General features: G+C 42.6%; 1 protein-coding gene across 1 annotated transcript in view; it reads left to right on the top strand.

Moving 5' to 3' along the window:
• Positions 1-27,347, top strand: part of LOC126295059 (voltage-gated potassium channel subunit beta-2-like) — a 1,105,917-nt gene that overhangs the window by 1,064,672 nt on the left and 13,898 nt on the right. The window contains exons 10-12 of the mRNA XM_049987306.1: positions 2,664-2,761; positions 7,591-7,638; positions 18,451-18,714. Coding sequence (XP_049843263.1) covers positions 2,664-2,761; positions 7,591-7,638; positions 18,451-18,714 — 410 coding nt within the window. The remainder of the gene's footprint in view (positions 1-2,663; positions 2,762-7,590; positions 7,639-18,450; positions 18,715-27,347) is intronic.

The following is a 27,347-nucleotide window of genomic DNA, read 5'->3' as shown; positions in this document are numbered from 1 at the left end:
AATCTTGCTCCAAAGAGATCAGCTTGCACATGTGCATAGCTTCACTGGCAACAGGAATTTCTTCTGGTGATTCCAAAGTGCTGAGTGGCCCGCACTCTAAAGAGATGAGACTGCTAATGTGCATAGCCTTTTGTATTCAGTGTTGTAGCTTTCTCATTCAAGAAAATAACTACTATTTCCTGCTAGTCTTTAAAGGGACAGTACATCTCAGCGTTGTGAAAATTTCTTACTTCTCCTTCAGGCAGAAATGTGTTGTGTATATGAATCCTGGGGTATGGAAATCAAAAGAATATAATTATTTCTGCTAACTTCACTTTGAGAATGAGTAATTATTCCCTCTTCCGTACAAGGGTTCGATCATAAGATCCGACAATTGTTGTTGTCGTAGTATACTCGTCGCTATAATTACATGCACACACCGACTTTGCTCACTTTAGATGGGATGCAGCACATGGCCAGTATGGCATTTAATACTGTTACACATATATTGGTGAAATTAAGCTGCATACCAGATTCACAACTGACGATGGCAAGGGCCACACAAAGCACTAACTGGTCAAAATGTTTGGATGTATAAATGTGCACATTTGATACCCAGTTGTAAAGCAACAAAAATGCACGCAAAAGTGAAATATTTGCTAAATGTTTTGCTCAGAATTATAAGTACAGTACACCACTGATTAGCTTCTGTCAGAGGCAAGTCAGAGCAGCCACAAAATTTTGAAAGACGTGCAGGTGACAAAGTACTTCTCAACAGAACACTGAGATGTGGTCCTGATCACTTGAAGTGATATTACATTAATTGTTTGAGGTTCTCTAAATACAAATGGTTTTTACATATGAAATTAATTCATTAACACTAGCTTGGATCACTCATGTTCGTTAATTCACTTCATCTGTGTATCACTAGCCATGCACTCGTACTCTGGATACTTTGCAGCCACCCTATACTAACTTAGCTAGTGGTAATTTTTCTTCAATTAGATTATTTCCAGCATTCGTAGTGTTTGGGAAGTTACTATATAGTAGTTTATCAACACTGACAATATATCAGATAATGAGTACCAATCAGGAATAAACTTGTATGTTACCAAAGAAAATGAGACACGAAATTTGTTAGAATAAGCATGTAAGCAAAATATATGTAAGAACATAAATAACAGAATGATAATGACAAAAGTGGAAAGTGACAGTAATTATTTGGAACTTCTTCAAACAACATCTCACTTCACTTACCCCATTATATCCAAATTGAACCTTTAGATTTCCCTTTCCAGATTTTCTAGCTTCCTCCTATGTTCAGCTTCTGACAATCCACACTGATAATCATATAAGTGTACCCTTGGGTTGATTACAGTTTACAATCTTTTTCTCATGGTTACCTCCCAATTGGCACTCGCCTGCAGATCCAAATGGTGACTTCGTTTGGAATCTTTTTTCAATAGAGTGATTATCAGGTAACTTTTCATTACAGGATACATGTCGTATGGATACACAACAAGTCATAATTTATTTATTTATTTATTTATTTACACGTCAAGTTCCGTAGGACCAAATTGAGGAGCAAATCTCCAAGGTCATGGAACGTGTCAGTACATGTACTTAGAACATAAAAGTAATAAAAGATAAAAATAAATGTTCATGAACGTGCAAGAAAATCAGTCCATAAGTTAAAGCAAACGCTATCAGCTATACAATGAGAATCAGCTTAATTTTTCAAGGAACTCCTCGACAGAATAGAAGGAGTGATCCATGAGCAAACTCTTCAGTTTCGATTTGAAAGCGCCTGGATGACTGCTAAGATTTTTGAATTCGAGACGCTGCTTATTGAAAATGGATGCAGCAGTATACTGCACACCTTTTTGCAGAAGAGTTAAGGAAGTCCCATCCAAATGGAGGTTTGATTTCTGCCGAGTATTAACCGATTGAAAGCTTCTTATTGTTGGAAATAAACTAATATTGGTAACAAGAAACGACAATAAGGATATACATATTGAGTGGCCAATGTCAAAATACCCAGACTCGTGAACAGAGGTCGATAAGAGGTACGTGAACTTACACCACTTATTGTCCGAACCGCCCGTTACTGAGCCAAAAATATCCTTCTAGAATGGGAAGAGTTACCCCAAGACATAATACCATACGACAAAAGTGAATGAAAATAAGGATCTCTCTCTTTAGATACCGTTCGAATAGCGAAAATGGCAGTATTAAGTCATTAATACTTTATAAATATGCCATTGATCATTGCTGATTCACCCACCTTTCAGGGGCAGTTTCCCATCCAAGGGCAAGATATTTCCCTGAAACTCTATCCACTTGTTTGCCCTGTTTGACAAGACCATTAGCAGATTGAGGGGGACTCATTACACCTGAAATCTTCTGTCATCATTGCTGATGATCTCTGTTTAAAATTTAAGGACTGGCTGGGATAGAACGAAGGACCAATGACTTTTGGTTACCAGCCAAAGACTTTCCCCATAAACCATGCCTCCCTTGACGTATTCTGTATCTCCTTCAGTCTCATTTCACTGAACTCCATCATCAAATTTTCCATTAATTTTGCAGCCACTTTGAATTGCCAGGTAGCGCTGATATTCGTGGTGTGCGGTAGTAAATCGACCGACCTGCTGTGGTGACGTGGTGCCGTGCTCTGGTTGCAGGGGTGGGCCTGATGGCGTGGTCCCCTCTAACCATGGGGCTGGTGTCCGGGAAGGTGGACGACAGCGGCATGCCTCTCTTCACTAGGCCCTCCTTCAAGGTGAGTCTGCCCTCAACACTCAGAGCAGCCCTTATAAAGCACTTTCCAAATTCGTAGCAATTATTCCTGGGCTGCCCCTAACTTGGTTACATTCCACGAAAAGCGAGCTGGGTGACAACTGGGCTCAATAGGATAGAGGGGGAAGAGTGCCTCTGAGCCTTCAAAAACGGAGAAAACAAAAACATAGAAAAACCGCAAAATTTCTTTCTTTCTTTCTTTCGCTTAGGCCACAGTCCCGCAGCGATCGCAGGGTCGGCGTTATTACAACGGATTTGGCAAGGTTAGTTTTAAGGGGAGGCCAGATGCCATTCCTGCCGCCGCCCCATACCCTCCCGGGACAGAATTGGCGTACCCCAGCTGTCTGCGTCTAGTGTAAACCATGGAATAGTCCGAACTTGTTCAGATGTTTTCGAGTCGTGTAACTGAGGTGGAATGTGGGTTGGGTTGGGTTGTTTGGGGAAGGAGACCAGACAGCGAGGCTATCGGTCTCATCGGATTAGGGATGGATGGGGAAGGAAGTCGGCCGTGCCCTTTCAGAGGAACCATCCCGGCATTTGCCTGGAGTGATTTAGGGAAGTCACGGAAAACCTAAATCAGGATGGCCAAATGTGGGATTGAACCGCCGTCCTCCCGAATGTGAGTTCAGTGTCTAACCACTGCGCCACCTCGCTCTGTCGCGGAACGTCGGGACCAGCCCAGTATTCACTTAGCGGGATGTGGAAAACCGCCTAAGCACCACATCCAGGCTGGCCAGCACACCGGCCCTCGTCGTTAATCCGCCGGGAGGATTAGATCTGGGGCCGGCGCGCCTACCCGAGCACAGGGCGCAGCGCGTTACGGCTCTCGGCTACCCTGGCGGGTAGAAAAACCACAACATTAGCAAAGTATTATTTCTGCATGATAAACGTCTCGGGTTTGTTTGTGAGACATAATGTTTTTGCTCCAGAATTGCTCGCATGAAAGGACTACGAGTTAACTGCGATCTGTCAAACATACTTTAATGGGTTTCATGTCGTATTTGGAAACCCAGAATCTACTCTGTAGGAATCAACATGGATTCCGGAAACAGCGATCGTGTGAGACCCAACTCGCTTTATTTGTTCATGAGACCCAGAAAATATTAGATACAGGCTCCCAGGTGGATGCTATTTTCCTTGACTTCCGGAAGGCGTTCGATACAGTTCTGCACTGTCGCCCGATAAACAAAGTAAGAGCCTTCGGAATATCAGACCAGCTGTGTGGCTGGATTGAAGAGTTTTTAGCAAACAGTACACAGCATATTGTTCTCAATGGAGAGACGTCTACAGACGTTAAAGAGACCTCTGGCGTGCCACAGGAGAGTGTTGTGGGACCATTGCTTTTCGCAATATGTATAAATGACCTACTAGATAGTGTCGGATTTCCATGCGGCTTTTCGCGGATGATGCTGCAGTACACAGAGAAGTTGCAGCATTAGAAAATTGTAGCGAAGTGCAGGAAGATCTGTAGCGGATAGGCACTTGGTGCAGGGAGTGGCAACTGACCCTTAACATAGATAAATGTAATGTATTGCGAATACATAGAAAGAAGAATCCTTTATTGTATGATTATACGATAGTGGAACAAACACTGGTAGCAGTTACTTCTGTAAAATATGTGGGAGTATGCGTGGAGAACAATTTGAAGTGCAATGATCATATAAAATTAGTTGTTGGTAAGGCGGGTGCCAGGTTGAGATTCATTGGGAGAGTCCTTCGAAAATGTAGTCCATCAACAAAGGAGGTGGCTTACAAAACACTCGTTCGACCTATACTTGAGTATTGCTCATCAGTGTGGGATCCGTACCAGGTCGGATTGACAGAGGAGGTAGAGAAGATCCAAAGAAGAGCGGCGCGTTTCGTCACAGAGTTATTTGGTAACCGTGATAGCGTTACGGCGATGTTTAGCAAGTGGCAGACTCTGCAAGAGAGGCGCTCTGCATCGCGGTGTAGCTTGCCCGCCAGGTTTCGAGAGGGTGCGTTTCTGGATGAGGTATCGAATATATTGCTTCCCCCTACTCTCCCAGAGGAGATCACGAATGTAAAATTAGAGAGATTCGAGCGCGCACGGAGGCTTTCAGACAGTCGTTCTTCCCGCAAACCATACGCGACTGGAACAGAAAAGGGAGGTAATGACAGTGGCATGTAAAGTGCCCTCCGCCACACACCGATGGGTGGCTTGCGGAGTATATATGTAGATGCAGATATAGATGTACAGTTTGAGGTTAACTTAATCGTCCTTAAAAGTACCACAAAAACTGTGTTAGAAGTAATCATGTACTGAGAAAACTAAGAATTCCAGTGAAGGTGATGAGAAACCATATAAAAAGATAGAAGCTTCGTCTGAAAATGGGGGCAACTACAAAAATATTTTACAAGGTAGTCAGAGATACATAAGTGAATAGAAATGGAATTTCTTGCGTTATTTGTGTACGTAGCACACGTTAATGCTATGAGGATCGTTACCACTGGAGATGCCACTTCCTCTAGATCGCATGGTTCTGGGTTCGATTCGCGGCCGGGTCGGAGATCCTCCTCACACGGGGACTGAGTGTTTGTGTTGCCCTGTCCAGTTCATCTCATATTTATCTAGTCGGCGAATGGGCGTCACACAGAAAGATTTGCACTTTTACATAAATTAAAAAATCATTTACGACCTCTGTTTCCTGCTATGTCGCTTTAACCATCTTTGATGCTAATTAGTCTTTTGAATCAAAGACGAAAATGGTCAGTGAAGTAAATCGTGCAGACATAAAAATAACACAAAAATATTGATAAAATTCAAGCATCAATCTTCCAAATCCCATAAGTCATCAATAACGTCGTTCTAATAAAGTACGACTTACTTTTTTCCAGGTTTGATTTGAGTATTAAGTTCCTTAACACAGACTTATCATTGTGGTATTAAAATTCCTTCAACACTGTACACTTGGTTATTAAACTGAAATTTGTAAATGGTGTGGCTGAAAGAAGCATCAAGTTCATAAAGGGCTATAACAAACAACGTACAAAACATGTATACCGGACGCACTATGTACCTTTTTTGCTCCCCGAGTATCGCTGTAAGTTTACAGAGCATGAAACGAGGTTTTGTAGGGGAATTAAAAATTTTATTTGGAAAATGAGATTTTCTCGTCATATTACTTCCCACATGTTGTAAATAGTTCCGTGTTATTGAAATTAATGCATCAACATTAATATTAAAGTTGAAATCAATAATGTTTTGGTTAACCAACTACTTCTAAACGATATTTTTGGGGATCTAAAATGAATTAAATTTTATACGATTTTTCTTTTTTTATCATATGGCAGAATCAAGGGTTACGCCTTCCCAATTTTCTGTTGAGCCCAAATTACACACTACTCATTTTTGTGTGAAATGGAAGCAAGCTGAGGGTTAGCAAAAAGAAAATAGAAATTTCAAAAATTAAGAGCTTTCCTACTTTACAATACACACTACAGAGAGCTCTCACATACCTGGAGGAATGCTCTGGACTCCAGTGTGGCTCCAGAAATATGTCTTCATCATGCTCATTGCTGAGATTACATATTTTATAAAGGAGCAACAGTTAGTAACAATCTCAGCTATTCCACCTGGTTTGTACGATGTATGAGCTCGATTAAATATTCTCTGACCTGTAGAAGGATGTCATAATTCCAATTCCAAAGAAGGTACGTACTGCCAGGTGTGAATGTTGCCAAACTATCACTTTAGTACGTCATGGTTGCTAAATACTGGCACTAAATATTCACAGATGAATCAGTAGACTACTAGAAACCGGCTTTTGGGTAGATAATTTGGGCTTATGTGGGAACACACAAGGCAGTACTGACTTTACCAAATATCTTAGAAGATAGGATGAAAAAAGGCAGACGTTTGTTATAGCATTTATAGATTTAGAAGACGGTTTTTTTTTTACTGGAACACACCCTTTGATATTCTGAAGATTGCAGGGATTAGTAGTAAATGAAACCAAGGCAAGCCAATAACCTTAATTTGTTTTATTAGTATACAATATAATACAAAGTATATAATATATTTTTATTTGTAAATAATAGATTTCAGCTATGAGCTGCCCGTTTTAAATTTTATTGGCAGATCTAGATTTCATCTAAAAACTAGCCATTCTCAATGCACTATAATTTTTGATCAATGCATGTAATGCCTGTTGCTTGGGCTTCATCCACAGTTCATTGAATACTAAGCATGAACAGTGGATGAAGCCCGACCAACAGGCATTACATTCATTGATCAAAAATGATATTGCATTGAGAATGGCAAGTTTCTAGCTGAAATCTAGATATGCCAATAAAGATTCAAAAGCACGACAGATAGCTGAAATTTATTATTTACAACTCAATATAACAGTCGCTGCGTGCGACAGCCTCTGAATGGAGGGTTGCCTGATATATTTTTATATATGTTCTAAATTTGTCCTTCATTTTCATCTCCACGAGGCGCAAGGATCACATTAAAAGACGCTTGTAAATATTAGAAGAACCATAAGACTTTAATTGGCATCCAGAATGCCATATAACATAACATAATTTATTTGTGCTTCAGTGTACAATTTCTGTAAATACATTGAGATGATCCCCTTTTTCGTGATGATCCTTCGATGCTCAACCTTTAATACTGCAAATTGTTTCTCCAGTGCATAACACCTATACCTAGCTCATTATTTCTCCATGTACAGTTACCCTGTAGAGTTGAGTGTTGTTAGTAGCAGTTTCCTGTGCTCCTCCATAGTGTATAGTACTTGCCTACACAGCCCTACTGTGTGCATCGCGTGTTGTTTTGTGTTGTTTCAGAACAAGTACTCCTCCTTCAGCTGGACAGAGGACGAGACGCAGAAAGAGGTCAGACCAAACATTGTTCGCTCCTTTTCAGTCGTAGTTGGTTCCCCTGTAGCCTCCTAGATATGCTTGTGTCCTGAGTACTGTGAGCTGCCATGTTTAGCGTATAACATTTCCTGTTACATGTGAAGCATGCTTCCTTCCAGATCTGTCCAAACTGTTGATGTGCCTATTTGTTTCGTGTATCCCTAGAAAATGTAAAGGATGCAATAATATCACGGGCACTCCAAAAAAATGCACACTATTTTTAAAAAAAATCCATCTTTTACTCTATATGTTTGAAAGTTTTACAGTGTGTAGACACTTCCTTTAGGAACAATATTTTCATTTCCCCACATAATTTCCATCCCTCTCAACCGCCATCTTGGAGCCAGCGCCAGTGTACCCACACGCTAAAATTCTGGACCAACCTGTTGGAGCCACTGTTTGGCAGCGTGCACAAGGGAGTCATCATCTTCAAACCTTGTTCCACGAACAGAGTCATTCAGTTTCCCAAAGAGATGATAGTCACACAGAGCCAGGTCAGGAATGTAAGGCGGCTGTTTCAGTGTTGTGCGTCCGAGTTTTGTGATCGCTTCTACGGTTGTTTCACTGTCATGTGGCCGTTCATTCTCGTGCAACAGCAAAACATCCTGCTTTGGCCGATGTGGTCCAACACGACTCAGCTGAGCTCAAAGTTTCTTCAGTGTCGTCACATATGCATCAGAATTTATGGTGGTTCCACTTGGCACGATGTCCACAAGCAAGAGTCCTTCAGAATCGAAAAACACTGTAGCCATAACTTTTCCAGCAGAAGGTGTGGGTTTGAATTTTTTTTTCTTGGGTTAATTTGCATAATGCCACTCTGTCGATTGCCTCTTCGTCTCTGGTGATGGAGCCATGGTTCATCACCTGTCACAATTCTTCCAAGAAATTCATCTCCACGGTTCTCGTAGTGTTCCAAAAGTTCGCTGCACACCGTTTTTCTTGTTTCTTTGTGACCCACTGTCAACATACTGGGAACCCACCTGGCACAAACCTTTTTTAACCCTAACAATTTCAGTATTGTGCACACACTTCCTTCTACTATCCCAACGTAGCGTGACAATTCGTTCACTGTGATGCGTCTGTCAGCAGCACCAATTCGTTAACTCTCCGCACATTGTCTGGAGTGTGTGCAGTACGAGGCCTGCTGCTGCGAGGACAATCCTCAATATTGCCGTGCCCGCTTTCATCACGTAACCTGCTCGCCCACCGACTAACTGTACTGCGATCGACAGCAGCATCTCCGTACACCTTTTTCAACCTCTTGTGGATGTTTCCCACTTTCTCGTTTTCACAGCACAGGAATTCTATGATAGCACGTTGCTTCTGACGAACGTCAAGTGTAGCAGCCATCTTGAAGACATGCTGTGACGGCGCCACTCACAGGAACAGGTTGAACTAAGTTTGAAAACAAGCGGGAAAGATGTATCTACACACTGTAATACTTTCACACATGCAGAATGAAAACTGTATTTTTACAAAAATGGTGTGCATTTGGTTTGGAGTGACCCTCGTACTTATGTAATTCTGATATTCATGTAAAAGTGTGGTAACAAATACCTAGAGAATACGGTTCCAAAGATTAGAGCTTTGAGCTTTGATCTCAACAAATATGTGGCAAAATTAAAAACTTCGTAATGGGAGTGTCCCACGGGGGGGAGGGGGGGTCTGTTATGGTCTATGGCAAAAAATTACACACTATTAAGGATATTTCCAATTTGCTGATGAACAAGTGTCGCTGCTGCATGACTCCATAACCAAATCACTAACATACAATTGTATGATTTTGCATGAAGTGGATGTAACAGTTGGTTACGATGGTGGAAGAAATTCTCAGTACCAGTATTTATGCAATAAGTTGAGGAAAGGTGGCATGGTAAATTCATGATCACTGGGCTTTGCACAGATGTCTTGTGCTAAATTCTAAATTTCTTCACAGTGCCGGATGGGGTCAGGGTCTGTCGCAATGTTGATATAGACCCATCTGTCAACATCCCCCCAGCTCATGTTCCAAAAGAGTAACTTGTTCACTTCAGTCCTTCACTTTCATCCTTAACATCACAAATACAACACTAAAATTCCACATGCGCTCATTATAGTCACTGCATTCGACAGATGGACTTAACAACACTCCCACTTTATGATGGTATGGTGCCATTCAGCATGACGAAGTAAAATCTTTCCACTTAGATGGCTGAACCTTCCACTGGAAGTCTCGAATTGGCCTGCAGCTCGATATAAGTCGTGTAAAGACATTATGAATTAAGTAAAAAAAGCTGCTTCTGTTTTTGAGATGTTTATTTAATCACGACAGGCCTGTTTCAGCACTATTGCCTTCATCAGGGGATCTGAAAGTAATGGTTTTATTATATACTGTTTCTAGGGGAGACGGTAGCCTACTTGTCATATATGAAATTGACAACCATACATTTATGGAATTCTTAACTTACCTATAACATCTCTGGTTAGTCACTTAAGCGTTTTCTTACGTCTTTTAAAGTTATTTTGTGACGCAGCTTTCATAGGCTATATTTGTTGGAAGTTATAGCCTGAATTTTATTTGTTGTGTGTGACAATTTTGTGTTTGACGTTTAACCAACGATGTTATAAGTTTACATCAGAGCAGTTACTTATCGGTCTCCCTTAGTTATTGTGTTGTTTATTTTTATCAGTGAATTTGTGACTGGTTTGGCTTAGCTTATGTCTTTGGTTGTTTATCCATTTTCATGATTGATGAATGCACACAAATATTCACAACAAATACTCATCGAGCAATTAGGTCTAAAACATAAACACTATATAGAAAAAATTATTCAAATCATCGATCATGTTATAAGTTTACATCAGAGAAGTTACTTATCGGTTGTCCCTAGTTACTGTGTTGTTCATTTTTATCTGTGAATTTGTGATTGGTTTGGCTTAGCTTATGTCTTTGCTTGTTTATCCGTTTTCATGATCGATGAATTCACACAAATATCCACAGCAAATACACAAGGAGCAATTAAATTTAAAACATAAACACTATATAGAAAACTTTATTCAAATCATCGATCATGACAACGGATAAACGACCAAAGACATAAGCTAAGCCAAGCCACTCACACATTCGCAGATAAAAATAAACAACAGGATAACTAAGAGAAAACGGTAAGTAACTGCTCTGATGTAAACTTATAACATCGTTGGTTAAACGTCAAACAAAAAATTGTCACACACAACAAATAAAATTACGCAACGTTAGCGACAGCCCGGGACGGTGCACAAGTCCCGCCTAATCAGCCCCCTCCACACCAATCCGTATCCTAAGCTCCGCCCCTGGTCTGCCGCATGTTCCAACATCAAAGTTGTTCGTATCACAGATATGCCAGTCATAAGAAGGGAGGAAATCAGTAGTTAGTACGAAATACAGTTTTTCTGGTACCATTGTAAAAAGAATTAGAAAGATGTTCATTGAATATGCGAGTTGAAAACTCGTCAATGAGAATGAAAAAAAATGGTAACCACACTGTCTTTTTTTATTTCATGAGCTTTCATCTGCACTGTATCGAAAAATCTGATATTTGTTAACTGCAGTGAGCGCACATTTCCATCACCTTGCGTAGTGTAAGAAATTCTGTTGGGAAATATTAATTGGTAGTATCACCAAGGATGACGTCCATTATCTCGATTGTCTAAAGTAAATGTTGTGCATAAACAAGGGAAAGTCGATGTTTGGTTTGTTTCTGATTATGTCATTAAGACTAAAGAATGTAAGAGTGGGATAATGTAGAAATGCGTAACGCAAGCAGTCAGATATTTGCACAGTGACATTCTTCATTAATATTTGCCTGTGTAATGTGTGAATTTTTACTTGTGAACTCTTATGAGTGCTCGCTTATAGCAGACACGAGATTACTTTGAGTTCTTCTTCAGTGTTTGAGAGTTTTAGAGCTGCCTATTGTTAAACATATGTACATAATTTCGTCAGTGTCATTCCAACACATCTTATCGCACTTCACTGTGTGTTAGATATCAGTTTTGACAGCAGTTGGCCGCAACAGTCACGATTAGGTACCTTGTGTATGATAACTTTATTGAGAGTGCATATCTACGTTTCATTTTGACAGTATTACACAAACTGCTAAGAATTACTAACAGCACAACACTGGTAGTATGAACAACCGAGGTAAAACAAAAAGCGACGAGCAAAAACGCGACAGCGACGAGGACTACCAAAGATCATATTGATGCGCTCTTGGTTGGTGTGGCCGGGGTAGGTGTGGAGGGGCGTAAATGGGCAGGGCTTGTGAAAATGTCCGGGGCTGTCGCTAACGTTTCCTATAAAATTCAGGGTATAACTTCCAACAAATATAGCCTATGAAAGCTACGTAATAAAATAACTTTAAAAGACGTAAAAAAACGCTTAAGTGACTAACCAGCGATGTTATATATAAGTTAAGAATTCCATAAATGTATAGTTGTCAATCTCATATACGACAAGTAGGCTACCGTGTGCCCTAGAAAAATAGCATGTAACAAAAACCATTACTTTCAGATCACCTGATGATGAAGACAATAGTGCTGAAACAGGCCCGTCGTGATTAAATAAGCATCTAGAAAAAGAGAAGTAGCTTTTTGGACTTGATTCATAATGGAATTCTCCAAGTCTTCAGTGATGTGTCTAGTCCGCCCCTGTTAGCTGAGTGGTGAGCGTGGTGGAATGCCACGCCAAGGGGCCCGGATTCGATTCTCGCCTGGGGCAGGAGATTTTCTCAGCTCAGGGTCTGGGTGTTGTGTTTCCCTCATCATCGTTTCATCCCCATCCGGCGCGCCAGTCGCCAAATTTGGCGTCGAATGCAATGAGTACTTGCCCTCAGCGGCCGAACTTCCCGAACGGCGAGCTCCAAGCATACAATGCCGTACGGTTATTTCCATTTTTCAATGACATATCCAATCATTACTCACGGCAGTCACCATCCGAGTTACTGATGATTCGCAATCATCCATTGTAGTGAAAGCAGCAACAGACAGATGAATACTGCTTCCCTCAGAGGGTTTTTTTTTTTTTTGGTTGTTTTTTGGAGGGGTCAGGAGACCAGACAGCAAGGTCATTGGTCTCAAAAAAACGGCTCTGAGCACTATGGGACTTAACATCTGTGGTCATCAGTCCCCTAGATCTTAGAACTACTTAAACCTAACTAACCTAAGGACTTCACACACATCCATGCCCGAGGCAGGATTCGAACCTGCGACCGCAGCAGTCGCGCGGTTCCGGACTGCGCGCCTAGAACCGCGAGACCACCGCGGCCGGCCATTGGTCTCATTGGATTAGGGAAGGACGGGGAAGGAAGTCGGCCGTGCTCTTTGAAAGGAATCATCCTGGCATTTGCCTGGAGCGATTGAGGGAAATCACGGAAAATCTAAATCAGGATGGCCGGACACGGGATTGAACCGTCGTCCTCCCGAATCCCTCAGAGGCAACTAAGATAAATTTCCTACTGGTTCCAACATAGGAAACCAAATGTGACGTGATGCTATTTCTAGTGCAGGAGTCATGACGAAATGTGTGTGAGAGTTCGCCAATATGGTACACAATTTTCCCCATTAGCACACACAGATGGTGGCCACTGAAAGTGTGGCCAAAATGTCAGCTTTATCGATTTGGTCACAGTTAATTTACAGGGTGAGCACAAAGTCTTGCCCTGGTTATAAAAACTTATAACATAATAAGTTACATTACAACATAATACGTTACATTTCACGCCGTTACATAGGTTAGTGTTACTAGTATTTGGGAAGACCACTTACGTCAGGAAACCTCAACGTGTGCTCCCTTGGTAGCTCGGAGAACGTCGAGGCGGTATTCCAGTTCCCGACAGGTGTTTCGTAACGTGTGTTCCATCACAGTACCCACAGCAGCTTAGAAACGTTCAGTCATAAATAAAGTAATTGAACGAAAGCAGTGTCTTGATAGCAGACTTTCTTTTATAGAAAGTTTGAAAAAAGCATTCGGTATACTAATTGCCTCATATTCTATTAATTAATTAAACCAAACAAGCAATAGGCCTTCTAATTCAGGGGATAGCAAGGAAAGCTGTTTGTAGCATTCTCACTAACAGCTTTTTCGCAATAAAGAACAGCCGTAATTGAGTATTTCCTATTCTACTTCGAGGAAACGTGAGTAATTCATAATCATACCAACAGTGTTTGTCGGTAATTTGCGTGATATTTGAAAGTCCTGCAGGAGACATACGTAATGGTGCGTTAGCGTAATGGTTAAAGTGTATGGCTGCTAAGTCAAAGGTTCTGAGTTCAATCCTTGATCTGTGCTTAATATTTTCTTTAATTAGAAACAATATCGAAGTGTCTTACTTCATGAACTTTATTCGTTTGAATGTAATTTTTTGAAATTTCTAGTGAAAACTAAAATCGACCATACGGGAAGTATACGCTATGGACTTTTACCTCTGCAAACTCTTCAAAATTTCGTGCAATGGTTTACTACATCTAGTGCTGCACAAAGAGACCGCACCAAACATTCACTTTTTCGCTGTCTCGCTGTATCGGTGCAGTCGCATGTGGAGACTATGAACCCCATTATACCTATTTACCATTCCACTGATGTGAAAGGTGGACTCAACCGGTAAAGCATATGCGATTTAAGTAATCAAGCCTGTTGAGAATCTCAGTTGCAAATTCAGCACATCATTCTGTTGCAAGGCCTGCACGATTTGCACTTTGTAAGCATGCAACCTAAGCCTTTCATGAAGAATGTTCACCACACTTGCTTGCGGTATGTGAAGTTCACGTAATGCTCGACGAGTTGATTTAGACGGACTCCGCTGAAACGATTTCCGAACACGATCAACAGTTGCTCCGCTCACACGAGGCCTGCCACTTCGAGGTCGATCTGCAACGCTGCCTGTTTCGTTAAAGTTTGCTTTACTGATTTAACGTCAGGAGGGTTACGTCCATAAGAAGCCCGAAATTTACCCTGAACACTGATGGGCGATTTCGTTTCGTGAAACCAAAGCACACATTGCGCTTCCTCCAGCTTCGACGCCATTTCGCCAGCAACTAACGTGACCTAACAGACAGCGTTGGTGTTGTGGATCACTAGCGCCATCTATTGGTCATAACAGCTACTAACACTAACCTATGTAACGGCATAAATGTAACTTATTATAATGTGGCTTAGTATGTTATAAGTTTTTATAATCAGGGCAAGACTTTGTGCTCACCCTGCATTTTACAACATGAGGGGTTCTCCACCTAGAAAGCTTGTGTGTCATCTGATTGGTTCAAATGGCTCTGAGCACTATGGGACTTAACATCTGTGGTCATCAGTCCCCTAGAACTTTGAACTACTTAAACTTAACTAACCGAAGGACACCACACTCATCCATGCCCGAGGCAGGTTTCGAACCTGCGACCGGAGCGGTCACGCGGTTCCAGACTGAAGCGCCGACTGTGTGTCATCTGACTGTAGGTGTGGCGACCTATACACTTTCAGTGACATACGACTCTACTTTTTGATAAACCACCCGAATCACATTCAAAGGATGGCATTATACTCTTTCACGACGGCGTCACTAAATTGCCATAATGAACAGTTTACATCAACTATACACAGCACACTGACAGAACTGCAGACGTATTTTTGAGTATTTTAGTTTGAAGGATGTGTAGACTGCACTGGTTCGTTACATAACAGTTGCATTTCGTTTGATTTCTTACCCCTATTTATGTTGGCATCTGTACTGCACTGAAAATATCTTTGCAGCAGTGTAAATGTTGATGTCATACGCTATATACCTTATTTGGAAACGAACTCGACCCATTCTGTCAGGTACCCACTGTTGACAGCCATAATGCCCATTTTACTCTTTTACCTCAAGCTTGCATGCAGTAATGCTCAGTCCTTTCAGAGATTTGTTTTTCCACCAATGTTAGTTCTACATTCATGGCAATACACAGCAGCACGGATAGGCTTACTGTTGGAGAGTTCCCCGACGTGTACCTTGTGTATATGTTTACTGAATTAAAGAAAACAACATGATGATGATATGCCATCAGCGACACGAACAATGTCTCAGTATTTTTGAGTTATTCTTTAGTTTGCACGTTTCAGGCATTTACACTATTGTGAAGTTATTTTCAGAGGAATAAAGACGATTGGGATAATATACTGAATAAATCATAGGGACACTATTAGTGTACACATGTATGTCTGAGAGAAGACACACACTGCTGACAAGCTATAGCCTTACGAAATACTGCAAGATTTATTTGATGACTGCGAATTCCTTGTCATTGGCTACATTAGGCACAGGTCTATTATCCAATAGTGACATATGAAAATTTGCCCCTTACCAGGACCTAGATTTCCTACTTATTGCGAGTGCTCGGCTTAACCGCTTCGGCTATCCGCCCACGCTCCCAAGATGGAACCAAACTTCAATATGTCACACTGTCTCTATTCTTATATTGTAGTCCACTACATTCGTTACCTACTGCCACCGGTATTGTTTGGATTCCCGCAACAGGGAGAATGAAAAAACGGGGTATCAAGAGAAATGTTGTGTCATCATACAACTACCTAGGTTTGTAATATATGTGGGCTTAAGATGACAACAACATTGCTATCGATTCCTCGTTTCTTCATTCCCCTGTTGCCGGAATCCAAGTAATATTTCGAGCAGTAGGTATGAATTTAATGGACTATGACATAAGGATAGAGACAGTGTGACATATGGAAGGTTGGGTCGGTGCAGAGAGGATTCATGGATATCCAAAGCGGTTAAGATGACCAGTCGTGATAAGTAGGAAATCGGGTTGAAGACCGTTTCCGGCAGAAATTTTCATATGTCACTGTTGACTAGTATACCTGCAAATAATACAAGTGATATCAAGGAATTCGTTGTCAGTGAATAAATTTGGGAGCATTATTACTCTGTAGCGACTCACTGGTAACCGAGTGTCCTCTGTACCAAAATACTCTGAAAATTTCACTAAATAGCTTCCGAAATTCTGTCATTGGGTTCACTCTGTATATTCAGTCGTCGAACCCAGTCAATGATTAATTTTTGGATATCATAGACGAAAATGAAATATATTCGCAGTTGCAAAAATGACCATCAGCTATATAATGGAATGACCATAATGATATTTATGCTGGACTGAGGTATGAGCCCAGTTTTGCCACTTATCGCAAGCAGTCAGCTTACCAAACTTCCTTGCGCTATAAACCATTTTCACCATTCCATCATTCAACTGATGGTTGTTCATATTCGCAACAGTAAACGCTCGCAACAGTAAACGAATTTCACGTATTTTATAACAGTGCATGTCTGAAATAATGTTTTACAGTACTGATGAACAACACAGGCACTGAAGTATCGTACAGTAGAATTTTTAACACCTTTGGAATCCAAAAACATGAAAACAGAGTGACACAGACACTTCTACAGCCAGCCCATATACTAGGCTGTTCCAGCGCGGTCCATGGGGAAAGGGTGCCCGCATCCACCTCTCACCATGCTAATGAACAGGCACTTGAAGTGTAGACTTCCCACCAGACAGCCATGTTGCACATGCACAAGCTGGTTGGCCATCCCTGACCAAAGGCTCTCGGCCAATGAACTGTAATCGTAAACGCTATGGCCCAATTCCAAGGCCCCTGTCAGCCATTTGCCCACCCTTGTCCATCTGTAGCCATGCTGATCCAATGCACTCGAAGCGGTAAGGATGCACACATCCACCTTGCATCAGAGTTGTGAACAGTTACTTGAAATGTAGACTTCCCCCCAGAAGGCCGTGTTGCACATGCGGAAGATGGTTGGCCACCCTGTTCAAGGGGCTCTCAGCCAATGAACTGTGATCGTAAATGCTATGGCCCAGTTCCAAGGGCCTCTGTCAGCCGTTTGCCCACCCTTATCCATCTGTACCCATGCTGTTCCAATGCGCTCCATGGCGTTATAGTGCGCACATCCACCTCTCAGCATACTCGTGAACAGGTACTTGAAGTGTAGACTTCCTGGCAGACGGCCATGTTGCACGTGAATAAGCTGGTTAGCCACCCCTGTGCACAGGCTCTCACCCAATGAGATGCGGTCATAAACGCTACTGCCCAAGTCCAAGGCCCCCCTGTCAGCCGTTTGCCACCCTTGCCCACTTGTACCCATGCTGTTCCAATGCGCTCCATGGCGTTATAGTGCGCACATCCACCTCTCAGCATACTCGTGAACAGGTACTTGAAGTGTAGACTTCCTGCCAGACGGCCATGTTGCACATGAATAAGCTGGTTAGCCACCCCTGTGCACAGGCTCTCACCCAATGAGATGCGGTCGTAAACACTACTGCCCAAGTCCAAGGCCCCCATGTCAGCCGTTTGCCCACCCTTGGCCACTTGTACCGATGCTGTTCCATTGCGCTCCATTGAGTAGGAGTGCATCCATCCACCTCTCACCACGCTCACGAACAGGCACTTGAAGTGTAGACTTCCCATCAGACGGCCATTTTGCACATGCGGAAGTTGGTTGGCCACACCTGTCCACAGGCTCTCAAGCAATGAGATGTGATCGTAAACGCTACAGCCCAATTCCGAGGCGCCCGTGTGAGCCGTTCGCCCACCCTTGCCCACCTGTACCCGTGCCTGCCCGGGTGGCCCCCAGGCAGGCAGGTGAGCTGGAACACCCTACCTCGTACCGCTGTCGCTGCCGCCCGCTGCTGTAGATAGTGACAGTGTGGTGTGTAACACTGTGTTCCTGCCAACTGCACGCCACTCCGGTCCACGCACCCGTGGCCGCACAGGGCTTCACGTGGGTCAAGGACCGCAGTGGAGGCGGCGGGGGCGGAGGCGGGGGCGGAGGCGACGACACGCCCCGCGAGCCCGCCCCACCGGCGCGGCGGCCGCAGCAGGAGAAGGTGCGGGACGTGGCGCAGCTGGCGGAGCGGCTGGGCTGCTCGGTGCAGCAGCTGGCCATCGCGTGGGGGCTCAAGAACGAGAGCGTCCAGTGCCTGCTGCTGGGCGCCGCCTCCGCCGACCAGCTCTACGAGAGCATACAGTCCCTCCAGGTGGGTCCACCCAGCCGACTAGCCAACAAGTCAAAGCAGATCACCTACGGGCTCGAGGAATCGGGTGTATCTGTCAAAACAACCTGTAACACAGACCAGAGCTACTGTGGGGTCAACTAATACGGGGTACAAAGTATGTTTCTACTGTTCAGTTGTGCTCAGACACAAACCTAGTATGGGGTTTCCAATTGCTGGCCAAATCCACAGATGCGTATGCACTACTGGCCATTAAAACTGACACACCACGAAGATGACGTGCTACAGACGCGAAATTTAACCGACAGGGAGAAGATGATTAGCTTTCCAGAGCATTCACACAAGGTTGGCGCCGGTGGCGACACCTACAACCTGCTGACATGACGATACGTTCCAACCGATTTCTCATACACAAACAGCACTTGACCGGCGTTGCCTGGTGAAACGTAGTTGTGATGCCTCGTGTAAGGAGGAGAAATGCGTACCATCACGCATTCGACTTTGTTGAAGATCGTATTGTAGCCTATCGCGATTGCGGTTTATCGTATCGCGACATTGCTGCTCGCGTTGGTCGAGATCCAATGACTGTTAGCAGAATATGGAATCGGTGGGTTCAGGAGGGTAATACGGAACGCCGTGCTGGCTCCCAACGGCCTCGTATCACTAGCAGTCGAGATGAGAGGCATCTTATCCGCACGGCTTCAACGGATCTTGCAGCTACATCTCGATCCATGAGTCAACAGATGGGGACGTTTGCAAGACAACAACCATCTGCACGAACAGTTCGGAGACGTTTGCAGCAGCATGGACTGTCAGCTCGGAGACCGTGGCTGCGGTTACCCTTGACACTGCATCACAGACGGGAGTGTCTGCGATAGTGTACTCGACGCGGACCTGGTTGCACGAATGGCAAAACGTCATTTTTTCGGATGAATCCAGGTTCTGTTTACAGCATCATGATGGTCGCATCCGTGTTTCGCAACATCGCGTTGAACGCACATTGGAATCGTGTATTCATCATCGCCATACTGGCGTATCACTCGGCGTGATGGTTTGCGGTGGCATTGGTTACACGTCTCGGTCACCTGTTGTTCGCATTGACGGCACTTTGAACAGCTGACATTACATTTCAGATGTGTTACGACCCGTGGCTCTACCCTTCATTCGTTCCTACAAAACCCTACATTTCAGCAGGATAATGCACGACCTCATGTTGCAGCTCCTGTACGGGCCTTTCTGGATACAGAAAATGTTCGACTGCTGCCCTGGCCAGCACATTCTCCAGATCTCTCACCAATTGAAAACGTCTGGTCAATGGTGGCCGAGCAACTGGCTCATCACAATACTCTAGTCACTACTCTCGAAGAACTGTGGTATCGTGTTGAAGCTGCATGGGCAGATGTACCTGTACACGCCATCCAAGCTCTGTTTGACTCAATGGCCAGGCATATCGAGGCCGTTATTACGGCCAGAGGTGGTTGTTCTGGGTACCGATTTCTCAGGATCTATGCACCAAAATTGCGCGAAAATGTAGTGACATGTCAGTTCTAGTATAATGTATTTGTCCAATGAATACCCATTTATCATCTGCATTTCTTCTTGGTGTAGCAATTTTAATGGCCAGTAGTGTAGTCCTTGTAGGTAAGACCAATGAGTTATCCAATCTCTTCTCAAAAACAGCTTGTCATCTCTGCAGGACTCAACACTGAGGGTCTCCAGTACGAGCTACTGGAGTTTCTATGTACAAGGGTTGGACAAAAATATGGAAACCACATGAGAAATGCGTGCTTGAACGTAAATGATGAAGCCAGCCACGCCTGTTGGACCACGAATGCACCAGTGTGATGTCGTCAATATCGTGCAAGTGTCAGACGTGGTCGGAAGAGCGTTCAGCGTAGGTGTCAGTGCATTGTATCAGGAATGTGAACAAATTGTTGATGCTCGTTGTGGTGGGTGCTTCCAAACCCACAATATCCTAAGTGTTTTGTGTTTCGAGAGGCACCACAGGAAAGATTTATGCTGTGTACCGTGAAAGTGGCGAAAACATCATGGCTTGCATTACAGTATGGACGAACGTATGTCTTGCGGGGTCGTGACAGACAAACATTTAAGAGGAGTGTGACAGAAAATAAGAGGACGCACAACTGAATGTCTCATTCACGAGCCCTATCTGCATCAGAACAACAGAATGGGGGCTCCGTAAGATGGGAATTACAAGGCGAGGTGGAATTCCAAAACCACTCATCAGTGATGCAAAAGCCCATAACAGGAAAATGTGGTGACAAAGCCATAAAATCTGCACTGTGGAGCAGTTGAAGAAAGTCATTTGGTCGGATGAGTCTTGTTTCAACTTCTGCCCATGTTTTCCTCCTAAGCGTGCAACACAGTGGGATCTTGATGACAATATGTACAGCCCTTTCACTTTTTTTTGAGTCGTCAGTCTCCTGATTGGTTTGACGCAGCTCATCCCAAATTCCTTTCCTGTGCAAACCTCTTCATGTCAGACTAGTACTTGCAACCTGCCTCTTCAATTATCTGCTGGAAGTATTCCAATCTCTGTCTTCCTTTACCGTTTCTGCCCTCTACAGCTCCCTCTAGTACCATGATAGTCTTTCCCTGATGTCTTAACACATGTCCTATCAACCTCTCCCTACTCCTTGTCAGTCTTTTCCACATTCTCTTATTCCTCTCCAATTCTGTAAGAAAGCTCATCGTTCCTTACCTTATCAGTCCACCTGAATTTCAACATTCGTCTGTAGCACCTCATCTCAGATACTTCGATTCTCTTCTCTTCCGGTTTTAACACAGTCCATGTTTCACTATCATACAATAGCTCCCTACTTTGCAATCGTATACAACCGCTCGCTCACCGATAGATCTGTACCTACAGATTGGAAAATTGTGCAGGTCGCACCAGTGTTTAAGAAGGGTAGTAGGAGTATTCCATCGAACTACAGGCCTATATCATTGACTTCGGTTTGCAGTAGGGTTTTGGAGCATATACTGTTTTCAAACATTATGAATCACCTCGAGGGGAACGATCTATTGACACATAGTTAGCATGGTTTCAGCAAACATCGTTCTTGTACAGCGCAGCTATCTCTTTATACGCACGAAGTAATGGCCGCTATCGACAGGGAATCTCAAATTGATTCCGTATTTCTTGATTTCCGGAAAGATTTTGACACTGTTCCTCGTAAGCGACTTCTAATCAAGCTGCGGGCCTATGGGGTATCGTCTCAGTTGTGCGACTGGATTCGTGATTTCCTGTCAGGAAGTTCGTAGTAATAGACGGCAAATGATCGAGTAAAACTGAAGTGATATCAGGTGTTCCCCAGGGAAGCGTCCTGGGACATCTACTGTTCCTGATCTATATAAATGACCTGGGTGACAGTGTGAGCACTTCTCTTAGGTTGTTCGCAGATGATGCTGTACTTTACCGTGGTTCGATGAACCTTCTGCCAAGCACTTACATGTGAATTGCAGAGTAGTCATATAGATGTAGATGTAGACTATGTTACAAACGTAAATGCTTAGAAATTTCTACCTCAAATTAAAGCCTATGTTTGACACTAATACACTACTCTTGGCCAGGAATCCTCTTTTTGCCATTGCTAGTCTGCTTTCTGTGTCCTCCTTGCTCCGTCTACCATTGGTTCTTTTGCTGCCTAGGTAGCACAATACCTTAACTTCATCTCCCTCGTGACCATGAATCCTGGTGTTCAGTTTCTCGCTGTTCTCATTTGTGCTACCACTCATTACTTTCGTCTTTCTTCTATTTACTCTAAATCATTATTCTGCACTCATTAGAGTGTTCATTTCATTCAGCAGATCCTGTAATTCTTCTTCTCTTTCACTCAAGGTAGCAATGTCGTCAGCGAATCGTATCATTTATACCCTTTCACCTTGAATTTTAACTCCACTCGTGAATATTTCTTTTAATCCCATCATTGCTTCTTCGATGTCAGATTGGACAGTAGGAACGAAAGATTACAACGCTGTCTTACACCCTTTTTAATCCGAACACTACGTTCTTTGTCGTCTAGTCTTATTATTCCTTCTTGGCTCATGTACCCATTGTATCTCCCTGCAGCTTACCCCTATTTTTCTGAGAATTCCGAATATCTTGCACCATTTTTTGTTGACACTTTTTTCAGTCGAAACTCCTGAGAACATGTCTTTACCCTTGCCTCCATTATCAACTGCGCCGTCAACTCTCTGTTGCCTTTAAAATGGTTTAAATGGCTCTGAGCACTATGGGACTTAACATCTGAGGTCATCAGTGCCATAGAACTTAGAACTACTTAAACCTAACTAACCTAAGTACATCACTCACATCCATGCCTGAGGCAGGATTCAAACCTGCGACCATAGCAGCAGCGGAGTTCCAGGCTGAAGCGCCTAGAACCACTCGGCCACAGCGGCAGGCTGCCTCATCACCCACTGAGAAGTATTCAACTACTAAGGCATATATGGTTTTACCAGTAACTGCTGAATAAATCTCCAGATCACTTTTAATGTCAGGACCGTGGGTTTACTGTTCGTCCGATGACCAGCGGTGTCAATTTGTGTGTCTCTGACGCGTTGCTGCAGTTAAGTGTACTTAAGACTGCTTCTCTCCTTTACACATTTCTCCTCTAAAGGCCATCGTATTCTCTGATATCAGTTCATAGAACTATCCCGTCTCATCTGTACAAGTTTTCAGGACGGTATTTTTCTAACAGTTTACACATGGCGGTTTTCATCCAAAGTTCTGCATCGACTAAAGGTGCTGATTTTTCTTCTGCCGAAATCACTTTAAAAATGATCCCTTTGCTGTCCCTAAATCTTTCCAATCATCCGTTACTTATCTTAAAATTAGAATCCCAAGGCAACTTAGCGAAATCTAATGCTTTCTGGTGTATCAATGGACCATTAATTGATACATTCTGCGCACGCATCTCATGAAACGACCGCACTGTAGCACTGACCACATCGTGAGCACCAGCTGTCTTCATTCTTTTTCTTGAAGGATTAAGTTTGCCACCTACAAAAGGTCCTTCATTTTATTTTCGTTTTTTAAGGACTAGCTAACGTTTCTTGATCAAGTCCATACTTCCTCGCCACGTATACTTGTATCATTCCGTTATCAACGTCTTTTGAAAACCTCCATTCTTGTCTCCAACATTCGTTTCCCAGTTCTAGCCAAGGTCCAAATATTAGCGAAGTCCAAAGCGTTTGCATCAACTAAAAACATTCACAGATTGCAAAAATCGCGGAAATAAGCTGCGTTATGAGCCCGACAAAACACTTCTGTCTGGTACTGAAGCTCAACAACGGACAAACTTAACACTCGTTCAAACAAAGGAGCTTTTTGACGTTTGCCGCCCAGCACAGCTCGCCCGTAGCTGTACGCTATTCTATAGAAGGAGTATATACAGGGTCTATACAAGGGCGGTGTACTTGAGGACAATATTATGGAAATGGAAGAGGATGACGATGAAATGGGAATATGATACTGCGTGAAGAGTTTGACAGAGCACTGAAAGACATAACTCGAAACAAGGCCCCGGCAGTAGACAACATTCCATTACAACTACTGATAGCCCTGACAAAACTTTACCACCTGGTGAGGAAGCCATGGCTGCAAAATATTAACACGAATTCTTTACAGACGAATGGAAAAACTGGTAGAAGCCGACCTCGGGAAAGATCAATTTGGATTCCATAGAAACGTTGGAACACGTAAGGCAATACTGACCCTACGACTAATCTTAGAAAATAGATTAAGTAGAGGCAAACCTACGTTTATAGCATTTGTAGACTTAGAGAAAGCTTTTGACAATGTTGACTGGAATACTCTCTTTCAAATTCTGAAGGTGACAGCGTTAAAATACAGGGAGCGAATGGCTATTTACAATTTGTACAGAAACCAGATGGCAGTTATAAGAGGCGAGGGGCATAAAAGGGAAGCAGTGGTTGGAAAGGGAGTGAGACAGGGTTGTAGCCTATCCCTGATGTTATTCAATCTGTATATTGAGCAAGCAGTACAGGAAACAAAAGAGTAGGAATTGAAATCCATGGAGAAGAAATAAATACTTTGAGGTTCGCCGATGACATTGTAATTCTGTCAGAGACAGCAAAGGACCTGGAAGAGCAGCTGAACGGAATGGACAGTATCATGAAACTAGGATATGCGATGAACATCAACAAAAGCAAAACGAAGATAATGGAATGTAATCGAATTAAGTCGGATGTTGCTGAGGGAAATATATTAGGAAATGAGACGCATAAAGTAGTAAAAGAGTTTTGCTATTTGGGGAGCAAAAAAACTGATGATGGTCGAAGTAGAGAGGATATAAAATGTAGACTGGCAATGGCAAGGAAAGCGTTTCTGAAGAAGAGAAATTTCTTAACATCGAGTGTAGAATTAAGTGTCCGGAAGTCGTTTCTGAAAGCATTTGTATGGAGTGTAGCCGTGTATGGGAGTGAAATATGGACGATGAATAGTTTAGACAAGAAGAGAATAGAAGCTTTCGAAATGTGGTGCTACGGAAGAATGCTGGAGATTAGACGGATGGATCACATAACTAATGAGGAGGTATTGAATAGGATTGGGTAGAAGAGAAATTTGTGGCACAACTTGACTAGAAGAAGGGATCGATGGGTAGGACATGTTCTGAGGCATTAAGGGATCACCAATTTAGTATTTGAGAGCTGTGTGGAGGATAAAAATCGTAGAGGGAGACGAAAAGATGAATGCACTAAGCAGATTCAGAAGGATGTAGGTTGCAGTAGGTACTGGGAGATGAAGAAGCTTGCACAGGGTAGAGTAGCATGGAGAGCTGCATCAAACCAGTCTCAGGACTGAAGACCACAACAACAACAACAACAACAACAACACAGCAGTGTGTTGCTAAATTTACTTCATCATTGTAATGGGAGGAGGGGAAGTAATTAACGTACTACATATCAGCCGGATCCATATAAAATTATCACAGTACCTGGGTTTATCTTTGTATTGGTAATCGTTATATAGAGGTTTGCGTTTACTTGAGGACATATTCCTTCTCGATAAATCTGATTAAGATTATTAAGCATATCTAGAAAAGAGTACAATCATTCCAGATGAGCCCAATAGGCTGTATAATCTGTTCTCATAACCAGCTATTCACCACTTAAGGTCTCAGCACAGATGGATTCCACTATCTGCTACTGTGGTCTGTATGTGTGAACTGGCTGTGCGCCCCTGCAGGTAGATCTGTCTACCGATCTAATCTGTACCGTATAGCGGATCACCTATGAGCTCAACGCAAAGAGTGTATGTAATCTAATACAGGGTACCAGCGTCTTTCTGCTGTGCGCATCTATTAGAGCGCACAACCTTTTTGGATAAATTTGGTGTGGGGGTTCCAACTGCTGAGCAGATCTACAAAGGTGTAAAGTCCCTTCAACGAAGCCCAGTCAGTCATTCAGAAAAAAACTTAGTTTCTAGTGACAGTCTAGGATCGAAAAGTAATATGTACATTTATCTTAAAAGTTATCATTTATATATATCCTGTAAAGTGACACGTTCCAGATTATTTTGGCTGAAACAAACAATTATAGTTAATTGATACACCAATCAATCAATTATTTGAGCCATCCATACATCAATACTTCCTTAAATCAATATATATAATAAATGTTAGCACAATTTGTTCATACCTTCTGCCGTAACTCTGAGACCCACCCCTGCAGTTACATGATTTGGCAGCCCTCCATTCCCTTCCTTGAAAAAGATTTCCGTTTCTAACTGCAGGATTTGAGTTCGGAGATATGTGTGTGTAGAAAGAGCTTCACTCCAAGGTTTTCTTATAGGAAGTCTATGAAGCAGTTGGGAATGTGTTACATGAGCCTACAAATTCGATTAGTGCCATTGGAATTGTCTCCACCAAAGTCATTTGGTTACAAGGGTTAACGTTCTCGAATATTTATGATTGTTTTGGTATGTTTTCAGTGTTTTATAATGAAATGAATAACTGAATGACGTTGTACTCTGTTTAAAATTAGGGTGTTATTGAATACTTAAATGGATTTAGTGTCCATGAATATTATTTTCGAACATGAAATATTAAATTTTTTTTACGATTTTTCTGAATGTTTATTTTTATGACATTCTCAAGTGATCTGGAATGTTCTCAGAAGAAAATGAAAATAAGGACGATGTGATAAAGATCTTTTTCAGCTATATGATCAATAATTTACATGAGCAACCAATAAATCAATTAGTTAATCGATGTATCGTTCTGTCAGTCATACAGTTCATCAATCTCTCCATCCAGTAATTCATTCCTACTTCAGTTCATCGATCTATCCTTCTAGCCATCTATCTATCCACCCTTTCGTCAATTAGTCAGTCATTTGGGTTGTGAATCAATCCATCAGCCAGTCAATTGGTCAACCCTTCTATCAAGCAACTACGCCATACCTGAGTCTGTCATTGGCCAACCATCAGTTTGCCAATTCGTCAATCATCACTCGATCAAATACCCTTCACTCATTAAGTCTATCAGTAACAAAGTCCATCAATCTCTCCAACAAGTCATCTAACCATCCATTAATTTATTCCTCTGTCGATTCACCCATTCATCTATCTGTTGGTCCATCTACACATCCACCTATCCACCCACTGTAAA

The sequence above is a fragment of the Schistocerca gregaria genome, chromosome 11, assembly GCF_023897955.1.
Source record: "Schistocerca gregaria isolate iqSchGreg1 chromosome 11, iqSchGreg1.2, whole genome shotgun sequence".
NCBI lineage: Eukaryota > Metazoa > Arthropoda > Insecta > Orthoptera > Acrididae > Schistocerca > Schistocerca gregaria.
Note: the sequence above shows the minus strand (reverse complement) of the source record. Positions and strands in the feature narration are given on the sequence as shown.